Here is a 16,381-nt window from a genome sequence, read left to right as displayed (position 1 = left end):
TATACCTGGGTCTACCTAGGTAGGGCTCATCAGCCGTGAACATAGGCTGACCAGTAGTCGACTTGGAGATGACCTAAGCTGGCTTCCATGTGGCAATTGTGCCATGTCATCACGGGAGCCTAGAAAATGTGCACTCATATGGGTGAGTATGTGGATATGTGCATGAACAAGGTTATGACCATGCGATGCCTTTGGATGTTGTAAGTTTGGTGGGGATTGCAAATAGCTACTCCTACGATGGACGACAAAGTTGAGCCTTTTCAACCGTATGGGTGATGAGGTTAAAGACTGCACTTTTCATTTAATTGCTCGTTTTACAAATTTTTTTAAAAGGAAACTTTATATTCTAGTTTTATGATGGTGCATATATACTTTTGAAGGTGTTTCATGTGTGTGCACACGTACGTGTACACACACACACATCCTTAACTTCTGAGTGTAGTTACGTTGACTGCATTTGGTATATCATTAGTGTCTGAAATGTAGTGGATGAGGTCTATGGAGCACTTATACTTCTTTTATAGCAATATTCTATCACTCTTTGCAATTTGATTTATCATCAGCCTTTCTTTGTAAACAATGCATCTTTTTGGCAGGGAAAGGGCAAGGGTCAGACAGAAACATCACTGCACCAGTTTATATCAGTCCTTGAAGAAAATAGTAGCATTAAAGCATTTGTGTGGAACCCAACCAAAGATGATACTTTTATGGTACTGTCTAGTGGCGGAAGGTTGAACAGTGGGCGTGTCGCAGATGAACTTAAATTCATTGCAGAAGGTGTTGAGGCAGGTATGATGCTATCGTTGCCTTTGTGCTTCGTAAAACTAGCAACTTTAGGACTATCCTTTAGGGGATTTAAATAACCTTCTCGTTGCCTGTTTGCTACACTCTTTCTTTTATATTGTGACTTGGGATAGGGAGAGGATACATGCTAGCTTTCATATTTTGTAATGAGGACAAATTGTTTTATGTAAACGTAGTGTGGCTTGCAATCAAACCATGTGTAGCAAATACTATTTCTAAGATCTAGACGTAATTCCTATTATATTCAAAGAGGATAGTTTTTGAAATCTAGAAGCAAATTGTTGTTTTCTATTAATTGAAGCAACAAGGATCTGAATGTCTTGCTTTCTCAATACTTGTGGAAAAGGGAAAGGTCATGATTAGTTACAAATGGGGAGTTGACCATGGTGATCTGAGTTCAAACCATAAGAAATAAACTGGATAAAATGGTGAAATCTTTAGACGCTTTGGTAGCAACAATAGACATGTTTCATGCCCTTGCAACAAGTATAATGGATGGTCCTTATCTTATGAAGAGAAGGAGTTCAGACCCCAATGTTCGAATATTTGAATGTTCAAATCTTTACAAGAGGCTTTTAAAAATTGCCTTGATGATATTGTTATACTAAATTTTAGTTTATGCTAAAGGGTGTTTTTGCATCGGAAGCTGTAATGCCTCTTTGCTATGGAGTATCGAGGAAGATGGGGGACCTCAATATAGTTGTAAGCATAGTAGGCCCGAAACATGTTTTGGGACAGCCCGAATCATACGAAACGTTTTGGTTTTGAAACAAGCGTTTCAGGACCCCCAACCCCCAATGTTCAAAAAATCCCAATTTGTCCCAATTTTGGGAAATCTAGTGTCATGTTGCATTTTTGCCACCCGTACGTCTCAAATTGCTGCCCGTATACTGAAATCGAGACCTTCAGCCCGTACATTTTCCTTTAGCCCCGTCCAGGTGCAGCACGGACGTAAATCCTGATTCATGATTCCATGTATCTTTTTTGATTTTGAAAAATGACCATTGATGCTTGAATCTATAATGATGTGTTGTTAATTTTCTGATTTAGGATTTAGTAATATGTTTTAAGCATCCAATTTCAAATTCTAAGTGTATTTTTGGGAAAAAACATATATTTAAATACCCTATTATGCCCAAAACGTTTTTACAAATGTTTCGGGTTTGCCTCAAAACGTTTCCGTAACCCCGAAACACATTTCGAAACTCCTTGCCTACTATGGTTGTAAGTGTTGTGTTGTGTTCTCATAGAGGGGTAGAGTGGTTAGGAGTTAAAAAAAATTAAGGTGTGGCGTAAATAGGAACAAGAAGGATCGAGTGGATAGGGTGACAAGGGGAAAAATCTAGAGAGAGAAAGCACGTGGGAGGAATGGGAGGATGAGAGATGTACAAAAAGAGGGAGGTATGGGGACAGAGGTTTTGCTGTGTGTGGTTGACAAGATGTTTTTGGAACGAGCCTCTCCCTTCTTCACCCTTGCTTTCATAGACGAAGTTCATGGCCTTTAAATTTTTAATCACAATTACATTTGGTGCGGTGAGTGTGGGGGCTCGAGGTCACGGTGGGAGAGGTTGCAAGACGGGATAGTTGGTTATGAATTGATTTACTATGCTGAAAAGGCTAAGAGGAGTGTGGGAAATATTGATACGTTGCTGCAGCCAAATTATATTGACACGACCTTTTAAAAAGACGTTTTGAAGTTGACGATAGTCCTGCTCAAGGAACTTAGATGAGGTGATTGGGTTTTGATAAGGAAAATGACAATTCAAACGCTTGTACAGAAATCAGAGATACCCAAGTTTGAAGCAATAGGCAGGAGAGACGTTTCTTTAAGCTTGATTGATAGGTGACAGTCATATGATGCCCAAAGTAGTAAGTGTTGGAAAGAAATGCTTGCATACATAAAAGAGCTGTGATCATTGCTGCTCTATAAAGTCAAGCGATGAGCATGCGTGGTTGGAAGGCAACGTCATGGTTATACAGATACGATGCCAGGATTAGTGAGGCAATGTGGGTTGAGAGTGACGATGGTTGTTGACAGTTTGAGCTCATTAAAAAAATGGTGACCAGAGCAAATTCATTAACTTTGAATACATGTGATACAAAGGGATGATACAATCAAGCGAGAATTGCAGACACGCCAAGGCATCCTAGGAACTAGCCCATTCTTCAAGGGCTCAATGGCAATACCAAGCCTTGGCCTGTGCGACCAGCTACGAGCCCAGGAGTGAAGGTGTCGTGAGATAGCACTTCAACGATCTAGCGCTCTCCTCCTGTCAGTTCGTGACTAAGGGAATGCTCATCATATGCAACAAGCCTTTCCCAAGTCAATTCGCAAGCGCAACGAGAAGGGCCTTATCAGTCGCCTAATTCACCCAATGGGAACGCAACGTGCATCAACTCCTTTGCTGATGGCCCGTGCTCCACCCGACCAGCAACATAAGCTCTCTACAGATCCCGCAGTGCTCCATGCCTCTCTGCCTTCAGCCCAGCAACTAATGCGTACCCATGCCACATTTAGCCAGCCTGCGACATGCTCTCGCGTGCACCATCTCCTTGTTGTCCAGCCCACCTCTTCTCGTCGACTTGCGAGGAGCCTTCCATGGACTTCCTTTCTAAATTCAATTGCATGGGCTAGCCACGTGGCAGCCCATGATTTATTTTCCCTTTGGACCTTAAATTGCCCCCAGGCTTTCTAGTTGGTCATCACCAATGACCAACTTTCGTCATGGCTGAGTCTGCCCTTCACCTCCGGAGTGCCGACAGAAACTCAGTACGAAGACTTTGTATAAATGGATGCTCAAGTATGTGTGGGTGTGTGGATTTGTATGTGTGAGAGCATATTTTTATACTATGGTCTACACCCATTGTTGGGCGCGCTGATGACGTCAGTGGTGGGGATGTCATAGTAGCTAGTCCCTGCTATGCATGATGGAGTTTATGGTTTTCAACCTTGTGACTATCATGAGATTGAAATTGCATTATGTTGTGTTTTTAGAGGATGAATTTGGGAATGTTCCTGGATTCATCTAGGTATATACATTTGCCCCTTGCCCCTTCTATGGGGGCCATTCCAATGACCAACTTTGGATCCTAAGGGTTCTTTGCCCCCCTCTTGGTCCAAACCACAAAATTCATCCCCAAGGAACAATGGTTAGGGGTTCTAGCACATCAAGCAACCCATGCCCTCGCTCCTTGTTTGTTGGAAAGGTCACCTCCCCATTTGTAAGCCCCCAGATGAGGAGAATGTGGGGGAGGGAGACCTAGGGCAGGATGTGCCCGTGGGTTTGGTTGGAGCCAACAAATCAGGCTTGGAGATGGGCTGGTTAGGGGGGGCTGAATCCTCCAATAAATGGAGGGCTTTATGCCCTGGAACAAAGGCTGTAAAAGGGCCTAGTGTCACGATGACGTGAAATTATGGGACTTTTGATTTGCGACTCTTGTAATTTGCGCGTGACTGCCTTGAGCCTTTGGGAAGCGAGGGTCGACTTGGGGAATTAAAATTCCCTAGTGGGCCCTTGGAAATAGTGAATGTGCGCCCTGTTACTAGGCAATTAATTCCTAGGGCCAAAGTGGTGCAATTAAAAATTTCTATTTTTAGCACAGGGTTAATAAAACAGCGGGAGAGCCCTTCTTTTGGATGCAGAAGGCCAAAATCAGTTCCAGAAGGAGCCAGATCATCAGTTGGGAGCTGCCAGAGCCTGCTAAGTGCCGCTAGACCCAAATCGTCATCTCCCAGGAGCTTCCAAAGCTTGCCAGGGAAAATCGCCATTAGCCATGGCCAATTGTAGTGCATCGAGGGCCTGCCAGAGGAAATCGCACCTGATCCAGGGGCTTGTTGCAGATTGCAATTTCATCCAGGGTGTCTCTTCCATATTGCGACTTCATTTACAAGTCTTCTGAGCTGTGCCAGGTGATTGCGTCCAGTTCCAGGGCTGTTCCAGGTGTTTCCAGGTTGTCCAGGTTGCTACAGAAGATTGCGATTTTGCTTCTGGGTTGTCTAGGCTTTGTAGGAAAACTTGCGATTTGATTTCTGGAGTTTTCTGGGTGTTTTGGTAACTTTCCAGGCGGGGGGTGTTCACTTCACTTCTAAGCTGCTCTTGGGGCTGTGCCAGGGCAGAATCAGCTTTTCTTTGCAGGATCTAGGGTTTTCCAGCCCCGGTGACCTATCTTCTGTGGGTACTGGGTAGAAGAAGGCTTGCTTTTGCCGTCCCCTGATTGGTTGCTGGCTAGTTATTGCGTTTGGGTTTCTTTCCTTGTGAAGAAAGGTTGATTCTTGCTGTTGGGTGGTGGTCAGAGAGGCTATAGATTGAGGCAACCTGTTTGGGAGTGTTTTGTCGATTGATTGCACTAGAGTTTGGCTGTTGAAGGCTTTGTCTGGCAGTTGTTCAGCTGTATCTGGCTGGTTGGGCACTTGGTTATGCAATTGCAGGTGTGGCACAAACAGTGGATGCTTTTGGGGTCTCTGTTGCTTGCTTTGGTCGGCTGAGGACAGGAGGTTGTCTAGTAATTGGATGCCATTCACCGTTTGGAGTTGAGCAGGGAATTACAGGGTGGGCTGGACGGGGAGTCTGCGGGCGTTTGTTTGCCTGTGGTGCAGCCTCCCAGAGACCTTTGTAATCAGCCTCTTGGTTTCAAATGAATGTTAAATAAATACCGCAAGGGGCGCCAACGTTTGGGGCCAATCAGTGTCCTTGTTTCTGAGTAGGAGCGCTCTAGCTCCCCTGTGATTTAATCTGTGGTGCATATTTTTTTGTCAAATTACTGTGTATGCTGTAATTAAGTGGATCCTACCATCCTTTACGTTGTTGAGGCTGGTTTCAGTGGTTCCATTGCCGGGATCCACCTAACTTCTTCAAGAGGGGAGCGTGTGGTTGGCTTGGTGCAAGTCGAGCAGTCTAGGTGAAGAAGACAGCATACTGTTCCGTAAATATGTCTCACAAGGAGAGATCTTTGAGTCTTACTGGAGTCTCAGTCTTATGATGATGATTAGGGTGCAAGAGAGGAGTCCCAGCATGTTGCTGAGCATCAGGATGATCGGACTGATGAGGAGAATGTGGAATTATTCAAGGCAGAGATGTAGAGTTTCATGAATGATGAGTGCTTTCACGCAGTTCACACAGGATCCTTGCTTCCAGAAGATGATGAATTCTGATGTGCAGCCGAAGAAAAGGAAGCCCGATGATGGGCATAGGGATGTTGAAGCTAACAAGAGACCACATGTCAGCTTTCAGGATCAGCCCTCTCAAAACCTTTATGGTCAGCAGCAGCCTAATGCTATTCCGGGGCCAACTCGAGGTAATAATTTTCAGTCCATGGTTTCCGGACAGCAAGGACTTATGGCAAACCCGGCGCAGCCAGGTTATTTTGGTGTTGGTTCAGTGTTTCAGGCTATGGTCAGCCCACAAGCCCAATTTTCGGGTATGCCTGCCAGTGAAACAGTTGGATTTCATCCTAGTTTACAGCCCATGGGACAGAATATGATGTATGCAAATGTCAGTAGCAGGTAACCTTGGTTTGGGAAATATGCAAAATATGGGTGCTGGTCTGAATAATACATCTTTTCCCAATGCTGGTAGTGTGGGAGATAGAGTGAGTGCTGCTGTCCCTTTTGCCCAGGCACCTGTATATGATAATTTGGCACCTCAAGGGAAGATGAAGGGCTTTAAAGAGGCCGGTGTAGCCATAAAATTTGAGACATTTAGTGGGGTGCAGGATAAACTTAAGGCCTTGACCTTTTTGCAGCAGTTTGATGCCCTACACAGGAGGGAATTTTACAGAGTCATCCAAAATATGCCGGGCTGCAAGTTTTCTACAGGGGAATGCACTTCAGTGGTGGATCACTATGCTTATGCAAAACACCGCACCAAACACCAAGCAGGTGTTTTCACTTGCTTGGCTTACCACAACTTTTGAAGTGGATATCATGACTGCTTGGCATGAGCTGAATTCCAATAATTGTCGCAATTTGGAAAGTATAACAGCAAGTTTTGTGCGGCTTTGCTGCATGTTAGCTCCTACCAGATTGTTCCTTTCACGGAGCAAGTTGAGAAATATTACTGCGGGCTGCCTAAGGAGTTGAGAGACTACTGCACAAAGACTAAAGTTTCGAGCCACGAAATGTTCCGAAGAGCAAGAGTTCCTAATTCCACAGCGGGTTGTTTACGGCTGGTTTTGTATAACACCGTATACAGGTACTTGTAAAAAGAATTTTGTATGGCAGAGTCTGCCACTCTTTTTGGCATCCGATTCTGGATGATGTATGTTATACGGTTTGTAGGATGGTGTTGGAATGCTCTTTTTTGTCATGTGGTTTCGACAAAAAGGGAATGGATTCCCCTAGACCTTGGTTCCGGATGCGCAATTCCTGGAAGTGGTCTATGTCGTGCATCGTTGGCCGCGATGTACATGGTGTACTAGTCACATTGGGTGTACTAGTCGCTTGGTTTGCAGTGCTATACGTATTTGTTATCTGCAGCTCTACAAATCGTATATGCACTGTTGGTGATCTGTTGGCGGCATGGTTGGCTGTCCACTCAGAGTTGGATTTGATATCTCAGGTACTTCGGATGTTCATGATGTACCACTAGTGTGGGTTTGAAGAGATGGCCATAGGTGGGTAAAGCATGCATGAACTATCCTTGGGAAGTACGGGTCTGAGTATCTATGTGCATGCATTACGTGTTTACATATGCTCATGATGTACCATTGGCAGTGGGTCCTTAGGGATGGCCATACGTGAGGTGGATCGGACATCATGGGGAGCATATTGTTTGTGAATGCATGTATGCATGTATGTGGAATGTTTGCTTGTCTTTTGCCTAACAAACATTGTAGTGTTTCCACTTGGTTTTCTTTTGTAGGTAATTTTTGGCAATCGAGGACATTTGCCTTCTTTCAAGAGGGGGGTTTGTCACGATGACGTGAAATTATGGAACTTTTGATTTGCGACTCCCGTAATTTGCGCGATTGCCTTGACTCTTTGGGATGCGAGGGTCTGGCCATGGGGCGGGACTTGGGGAATTAAAATTCCCTAGTGGGCCCTTGGAAATTGTGAATGTGCGCCCTGTTACTAGGAAATTAATTCCTAGGGCCAAAGTGTGCAACAGGTTGGCCAAAAGTTACTAGGCAATTAATTCCTAGGGCCAAAGTGTGCAACAGGAGGGCCAAAAGAGTGGTGCAAGTAAAAATTTCTATTTTTAGCACAGGGTTCTAAAAACAAGAGGAGAGCCCTTCTTTTGGACGCGGAAGGCCAAAATCAGTTCCAGAAGGAGCCAAATCATTAGTTGGCAATTGCTAGAGCCTGCCAGGTGTTGCTAGAGCCAAATCATCATCTGCCAGGAGCTTCCAAAGGCCTGACAGGGAAAATCGCCATTAGCTAGGGCCAGTTCTAGTGCATCTAGGGCTTGCCAGAGGAAATCGCACCTGATCCAGGAGCCTGTTGCAGATTGCAATTTCAGCTAGGGTGTCTCTTCCACATTGCAATTTCATCTACAAGTCGTCCGGGCTATGCCAGGTGACTGCATCTAGTTCCAGGGCTGTTCCAGGTGTTTCCAGGTTGTCCAGGTTGCTACAGAAGATTGCGATTTTGCTTCCCGGCTGTCCAGGCTTTGCAGGAAAACTTACGATTTGATTTTTGGAGTTTTCTGGGTGTTAATGCTGATTTTGGTAACTTTCCAGGCGGGGGTGTTCACTTCTAAGCTGCTCTTGGGGCTGTGCCAAGGTAGAATAAGCTTTTCTCTGTAGGATCTAGGGTTTTCCAACCCCGGTGACCTATCTTCTGTGGGTATTGGGTAGAAGAAGGCTTGCTTTTGCCGTTCTTTGATTGGTTGCTAGCTAGTTATTGCGTTTGGGTTTCTTTCCTCGCGAAGAAAGGTTGATTCTTGCTGTTGGGCAGGGGTCAGAGAGGCTATAGATTGAGGCAATGTGTTTGGGAGTGTTTGGTCGATTGATTGCACCAGAGTTTGGCTGTTGAAGGCTTTGTCTGGCAGTTGTTCAGCCGTGTCTGGCTGGTTGGGCACTTGGTTGTGCAATTGCAGGTGTGGCACAGACAGTGGATGCTTTTGGGGTCTCTGTTGCATGCTTTGGTTGGCTGAGGACAGGAGGTTGTTTAGTAATTGGATGCCATTCACCGTTTGGAGTTAGGGAATTACAGGGTGGGCTGGACGGGGAGTTTGCAGGCGTTGGTTTGCCTGTGGTGCAGCTTCTTAGAGACCTTTGTAATCATCCGCTTGGCTTCAAATGACTGTTAAATAAATACCGCAAGGGGCGCCAACGTTTGGGGCCAATCGGTGTCCTTGTTTCTGAGTAGGAGCGCTCTAGCTCCCCTGTGATTTAATCTATGGTGCATATTCTTTTGTCAAATTATTGTGTATGCTGTAATTAAGTGGATCCTACCACCCTGTACGTTGTTGAGGCTGGTTTCACCTAGAAAAGACCCTTACACAGGGTCCTGGTTTGTAAGAAATCCTAGATTTACTATATTTAGAAATGTGCTAAGGAACAGAAAGGAGACTGAAAAAGCAGAGACCAAGGAATATTTGTATTGCTTGAGTGTCTATAGTGTGTCATCCATACAGTTGGGCCTCTCTTGTATAGAGAGTAAAGAGTCACACATGAAAAGGTGTGTACTCCAAAGTGTATGTGCATGAAGAGGTGTGTACCCCTTGTGAAGGGTGTGACCCTTGATGAGAGGGTACATTACAATGGTAGTGTCTCTTCAATAGAATGTCTCTTGTGAAGGGTTGTGCCTCATAGGAAATGTCCCGTCGAAAGGGCATACCCTTCCACAAGTGTCCATTCATCAAACCATCCATAAGTCTAAGGTATAGAGAAAGGAATACGTCACAGATTGTGACATCCCCTCTGCTGTCAGGGTAGTGCTGTAAGTCTTCATCAGATTGCCAAGTAGCGTCAGAGTTGTCCAGATATCGCCAAAGAACAAGAAATTTTGTGATAAGTCGATGTCGAGTCTCTCGCTGTCGATGGTTTAGAATACGCTTAGGAATAAGGAGAACATAATCATCTTCGATTTCTGGGACATAATCACCTTCAGGAGGAACTGCTTCATCGTCTGGAATGTACGTCTTTAGCCAAGAAATATGAAATGTCGGATGGATTTTACCCCATGATGGTGGTAATTCCAATTTGTAACCTAAAGGTGAATTTTTCTTGACGATCCGGAAAGGTCCATAGTATCTTGGTCGCAACTTAGGAAACATAGACTTGACCGTCTTGTAGCGATGTGGGGCTACAAATAATAGCACCATGTCACCAGCTTCAAATTCCAGGTGACGTCTATGTTTGTTAGCGGACCGTTGACACCGCTCTTGCGCTTTTCGCATATGATCCCTGACTTGGAGTAGAATGTCTTGCATCTTTTGAACCAGCTGATCAGCTAGGGCCACTCGATGTTGAAGTACAAAATTCGTTGGTACAATCGGAGTGTGTCCATAAGCTGTTTGGAATGGAGCCATGCTGATGGCACTATGGAAAGAGTTATTATAAGCAAACTCAAGGAGTGGTAGATACTCTTCCCAAGCTGCTAGGCGTGACTGAATATAGTGTCTAAGCATTTCTTCCGGAACTTGGTTGACTCTTTCAATCTAGCCATGTGATTCTGGGTGGTAGGCTGAACTGAACAGTAGAGTTGCACCCAAAGATTCGAATAGTGAAATCCAAAAGTGACTGGTAAACTTAGGATCTCTGTCGGAGACGATATTCTTGGGCAATCCATGGTGTCGGAAGATGTGTTGTATGAAGAGTTTGGCAATGTCCGGAGCCTGGGCACTTTGCAAGCAACAAAGTGTGCCATTTTGGACAATCGATCAACAATTACCATAATCTGAGTGTTATTTCTGGAGGATCGTGGTAGTGTTGTAATAAAATCCATGGAAATACTTTCCCACCTTTCAGTTGGAACTGGAAGAGGTTGAAGAAGTCCTGCTGGAAGTCATCGGCTTGCTTTCATTTGTTGACAAGATAAGCAAGATGTAACCATTTTGATGACGTCGCTTTTCATCTGAGGCCAGTAGTATGTTGCACTGAGTAACCTGTAAGTCTTGTTGATGCCTGGATGGGCAGCATAAGGAACTAAATGATGCTCTTTTAACAAAAGACGTCGAACATCCTTGTCATGTGGTACACAGACGCGATCTTGATAATACAGAAGGTCGTCCGTATAAGAATAGGAAGAGAAAATCTTCTGTTCGGAAGTCGAAGGTTGATCTTTCGAAAGAACTTGTACTGTTGTGCCGAAGTCTTTATCATTGAGATACTTCCCTTTGAATGAATTCGGAACATCCACAGATAATGTAGAGATTACCATAGTTAATGCTAGAGTTAACCTGCTGAGAGCATCTGCAACTACATTGCGTAGTCCTGGAATGTACTCAACGGTCATGTGAAAGTTGGCCAGAAACTCAACCCAGGGTGCTTGTGGAGCGTTCATTACTGGCTGAGTAAAGATATACTTTAGAGAGTGATGGTCTGTCTTTACCACTGAGTCGGCTCCCATGAGATAATGTTTCCAAGAGCGATAAGCATGTACAATGGCAAGAAACTCCTTATCATAAACCGGGTATCGGGTTTGGATATCAGAATGTTTATGGCTGTCAAAAGCAATAACTCTGCCTTCTTGCATCAAGACTGGTCCTGTAGCGATGTCGGAAGCGTCGGTCATGACCTCAAACGGAAGGTTTGGGTCAGCAATAGCCATAACTGGTGTGGTAGTGAGTGCTTGCTTGAGTTGTTGGAAACTATACTCTGTTTCAGAAAGCCACTGAAAAACTGCCGTGCTTTTCAATAATTCGGACATAGGAGCTGCAATCTCGGAAAACTGATAGACCTTTGTATGGTAGAAGTTTGCAAATTCGAGAAAAGAGCGGACATCACGAACATTCTTAGGAGTAGGCCAGTTTCGGATTATCTCGACCTTCTTGGGATCCACAGAGATGCTTTGAGCTGAAATAACATGTCCCAAATATTCGAGTTGGGTTTTGAAGAACTCACTCTTCTCAACGTTGATGTAGAGAGAATTTGCGCGGAGAATTTCAAAAACTTGGTGAAGATGTTTGTGCTCATGTAGGGATCTTCTGAAAACGAGGATGTCATCGAGGTAAACGATGACAAACTTATCGAGGAAAGGCTTGAAGATGTCGTTCATTAGTGTCATGAATGTGGCCGGGGCATTATTTAACCCAAAAGGCATGACCAAACATTCATAGTGTCCATACTTTGTTCGAAAAGCTATCTTGTACTCATCACCTTCTCGTATGCGAATTTGATGATAACCTGAATGAAGATCAATCTTTGAGAATTGTGTTGCGTGTAGAAGTTGATCGAGGAGGTCATCGATGCGAGGCAATGGATACTTGTTTTTTATGATGCAGAGGCGCATTGACTTATTCTTCTTTGTTTCCACAAGTAGTACAGGAGATCCGAAAGGGCTGTGACTGGGCCGAATGTGACCTTTGTCGAGTAGTTCGGTCACCTGTCTTTGGATTTCTTCATTTTGAGTGTAAGAAACCCGATAAGGAGGTTTTGACGGTGGATTACTACCGGGAATAAGTTCGATTGGGTGATCCATTGGTTGTCGAGGTGATAACTGCTTTAGCAATTCTTGTGGAAAAATATCCAGGTAAGGCTGGAAAAAAGGTTGGTTGAGGTACTCAGGAGGATCCTTTGTTGGTGTTTTCTCTACTGCTGTAACCAACAGAAGAAGTCTTTACTTGACGTTTATGAACCCACTTCTTTACTTGTAGGGCGGAGGCAATTGGAGTTGAAGGAGAGTCCCTAGAACCAGTTAGCTCAATAAGTTTTACCTGGTGGACAAACTGGGTAGTATGGCTGCGAAAACTGATTGATGGATCATAGTCGTAGAGCCACTGTTGTTCGAGGATGACATTGTACCGAGAAAGAGGCATGATGTCGAAGTTCAACTTGCCTGTATAATGTTGTATGCGAAAGGACAGGTTTTTGATCCTAGAATTGCACAAAAATGTAGTTCTGTTTGCGAGTTCAATCTGATAGTCCATAGGACCAGGACTGGTGGTCAACCGAAGTTTTTCGACCATAGAACTAGCTAGGAAGTTATGAGAGCAGCCACTGTCAATGAGGATAGTAACTGTTGTTCCTCGAAGCGATCCTTGGACGCAAAGTACTTGAGTGGCTAGGGAAGGTTCGGGGTTGCTGGCAAGGCTCATGTGGATGGTATTTCCCATTCGAACAGCTTTGCCTTTCTTGTCTTGTGTTGGGGTAGCATCTTCTGTTTGGGAAGTGCTAGGTTCCATATTGGAATTTTGCTTTGGTCGCTTTGGACAATCGAATCATCTATGGTCGCCCATGCAGATGGTACAAAGTCCTTTTGTGCTGGAGTTGTTCTTCTTGTCAGTGGCCGCACCTTTAGGTTGGTGATGATGGTCATGACTTTGTGAAGACGAAGAGGCGCGATCCTTGGAGGAGTGCTTCTGTTGGGATTCAGCATACGATTTCTGAGACTTGTAGGGATCTTGAGACTGTTGTTGACCTTGATTACCTGATTTTTTTCTGAACTTGGGGTTATCTTGAGAGTGAGTACCCTTGGCCATAGTAGAGTTCTGTGTTCTATTAGAACTCTGCTTCCCTGTGTTTTGGAAATCGGTAATGCGCTCTGCGTAAGCAATAGCGCCAGCTGTGGTGGTGATGTTTGCTTTGAGGACATCAATGCGTAACGAGGGATTTCGGCCTGAGATGAAAGCATGAAGGTAATCATCATCAGTTAAACCATTGATCTCCAGCACCAATGTGGTGAATTGAGAGATGTAGGAAGACAGGGAGCTCGTTTGCTCCAACTGTCGGAGTTTTGAATGTGCTTGGAAGTCCGCATTGGCAGGTATGAACTGCTTACGGAGCACGTGTTCAAAACGTTCCCAAGTTAACACACTTTTGCCGTCCTTTAAGCGTCGTTGCCACCATAGGAAAGCTGTATCCTTGAGGAGGGAGGCTGCCAAGGCAATCTTTTTGCCTTTAGTGAGGTCAATAGTATCAAAGTACATGTGCAGTCTTGCGAGCCATTGGTTAACTGTTCGGCGATTTCGTTGACCAGTGTAGGCTTCCGGAAGTTTAATGTCAAGTCTTTTAGTTTTGGAAGCTTGGAGTAAGTGGTAGAGGGCACGGAGTTCAGTGTTTCTACCTCTAGTGGAAACAAGTCCACATAGTTATCCGGTGGCATCACATCATTCTCTGTATGTGTGGTACTGCGAGAATCCTGGAGTCGTTGGACTTTCTGGACCAAGTCGGAGATGCTGTCCTGAAGCTGAGAAATTTGATGTTGAGGTAATGCGTCGCCTTGTATATTGACTTTAGGGGTCTTTTTTGCACTTGAGTCGCTTATCTCCGGAGAGGTTGCATGCGAGCATTGCGACATATCTGAGGTCCCTGTGAGAAGAGCACGAACCTGCGCTCTAGTTTGTACCATTCCTGGAAGATGATCCGGGCTGCTCCCTGAGATTGCTCATGTTGGAGGGGGCCGGCGAGGCAGGATGGAACCACCCGTGGAAATTTGGTAAAGGAGGTCCTGTTTGAGGTAACACTGGTGATGCCGAAGTGGGTGTTACTGCTCGTGAGAGTACAGGGGTAGGTTGCATAGTCCACGGATCTTAGAAGGGATAAGGAGCTGCGTTGGGAGCGGAGGATAACCAGGAGAAGGAGTGCCTTTAGAGTGTAAATGCTGTCTTGGGGAAGGTAAAACCTGTGCAGGAGGATATGTGGGAGCTGAAGGAGGTGGAGAGTACCTTGGAGATGCTGAAGCTGAGGGGTAAAAGTCTCTCCAAAGATGGACAGCAAACTCGTGAGGAATATCGGGTTCTGGGTATCTACGTGTCTCGTGAAGCACAATCTGGACTGTGCTGAGGAAGTAATGTAATTGAGGTGCCTCACGCAGAAGATATAGGATGTGGTCCAAGTCACTGGAAGGGCATGTGACACAAAAGACCCACGATGCAAAAGCTCCGAAATGGGCTGGTTGTGCAATCTGAACACGATATTGTGTGATAGATGATGCCTTAGGTGTCCTTGAAGGGATTGAGGCATTACCAGGGGTTTCCATGCTTTAAGAGGGGGCTTTCATTTGCTGTAATTTGATAATGAGCAGTAAATAACAATATGAAAGCGAATCCTTAGAAAAAGAATGGAAAGAATCCACCTGGCATAGATTAGATCTGCCAGACTGTGCTGAAAAGCGTGTACCAACGGTGGGCTTCGGGCTGGAAAGAGTACAGCATCAATTGTGAGTTGAAGGAGGTCCTGATGTCGAGTTGGTAGAAGACGAAAGTCAGGCTTCAAATTTTGAAATTAGGGTTTGCTGTAGAGGGAGGCGATTCGGCGACCAAACAGTCCGGTTGTGGGCAGAAATATGTTGCCAGCAATAGCACGATCAACCAGTTGGGGCTTGATCAGTTGATAGAGGCGAGATCTTGGAAAAAGATGGACTGGTTGAAGTGATTTGCAGTAGAAGAAGATGGCGAATTTCTGGCACCTACGCCTTGTTTGCAGAAATCCGGGCAGCGGCTGCAAAGGGGATCTGTTCAAACAAGAGGTCTTGTAGGTAGGTATGCAAAAAAGCCGGCTGACGCAGGCAATCGAGAACTTTGCAAGATGGAGGCCTGACGAAGGGCACGGCTGGGTGCAAGAAGATGGCGCAATCATGTACGGCAGAAATAGGCGAAACAGATTTCAGGAATTTGCGTTTTGATTCGTGCGCCTATTGCTGGGTGGTGGTTACCAAATATTAAAATGTGGGTTTAGAGAACCCTTGGGTAGTCTAGGTTAGGCCTTGGGTGTAGGGCTGGTTGCCCTTTTTAGGCCCTCTAGGCACCCTTTTGTAGGTTGGTGCTTGGTGCCAAAAGGTGTGTCTATTCTAAGGGGTATGACCCTTGGAATATGTGTACCTTTTCATGAAGGAGTGTAACCCTGTTTTAAAGAGGTGTGTCCCCACACGAAAAGACGTGTCCTTTTTTTTTTCCACGATGGGGTGTGTCCCTTGGGTGAGGAGTCAAAAACTCTTCATCAAAAGGTGTGTCCAATGGTGAAAAAGGTGCGTCCCTTGGTTTTGGGACAGCCCAAGCACATCAAAAGACACGATTTTTGTCGTGTCCATTCACATCAACTCGTGATGTGAGGGAGATAGAGAGGCCACTGATGACTTAGGTGGGGTTGGCGCTAAGAATTTTCACGCTCATCCTCTCCATCTCTTCCATGCACCAAAGTACATGGATATCCTTCTAGCGGAAGTAGATATGTATCAGATAGGTGCTAGAAGGTGGGGGGCTTTTCCTACAGGCAGGAGGAAATTTGCTCTGATACCACTGTAAGAAATTCTAGATTTACTATATTTAGAAATGTGCTAAGGAACAGAAAGGAGACTGAAATAGCAGAGAACAAGGAATATTTGTATTGCTTGAGTGTCTGTAGTGTGTCATCCATAGAGTTGGGCCTCTCTTATATAGAGAGTGAAGAGTCACACATGAAAAGGTGTGTACTCCAAAGTGTATGTGCATGAAGAGGTGTGTACCCCTTGTGAAGGGTGTGACCCTTGATGAGA

The 16,381-nt window shown here is 45.0% G+C and overlaps 1 protein-coding gene across 5 annotated transcripts in view; it reads left to right on the top strand.

The window, feature by feature from the left end:
- LNO1 (Nuclear pore complex protein) overlaps positions 1-16,381 on the top strand; it is a 171,740-nt gene that overhangs the window by 13,741 nt on the left and 141,618 nt on the right. For all 5 annotated transcript variants that reach the window (XM_087384480.1, XM_087384478.1, XM_087384481.1 and 2 more), the window contains exon 3: positions 597-789. In XM_087384480.1, the coding sequence (XP_087240606.1) occupies positions 597-789 (193 nt within the window). The remainder of the gene's footprint in view (positions 1-596; positions 790-16,381) is intronic.

Source organism: Dipteris shenzhenensis, chromosome 14 (genome assembly GCF_047967505.1).
Source record: "Dipteris shenzhenensis isolate YYH24624 ecotype China chromosome 14, Dip_SZ_1.0, whole genome shotgun sequence".
NCBI lineage: Eukaryota > Viridiplantae > Streptophyta > Polypodiopsida > Gleicheniales > Dipteridaceae > Dipteris > Dipteris shenzhenensis.
The sequence above is the reverse complement of the archived record's forward strand: the minus strand, read 5'-3'. Positions and strand labels throughout refer to the sequence as shown.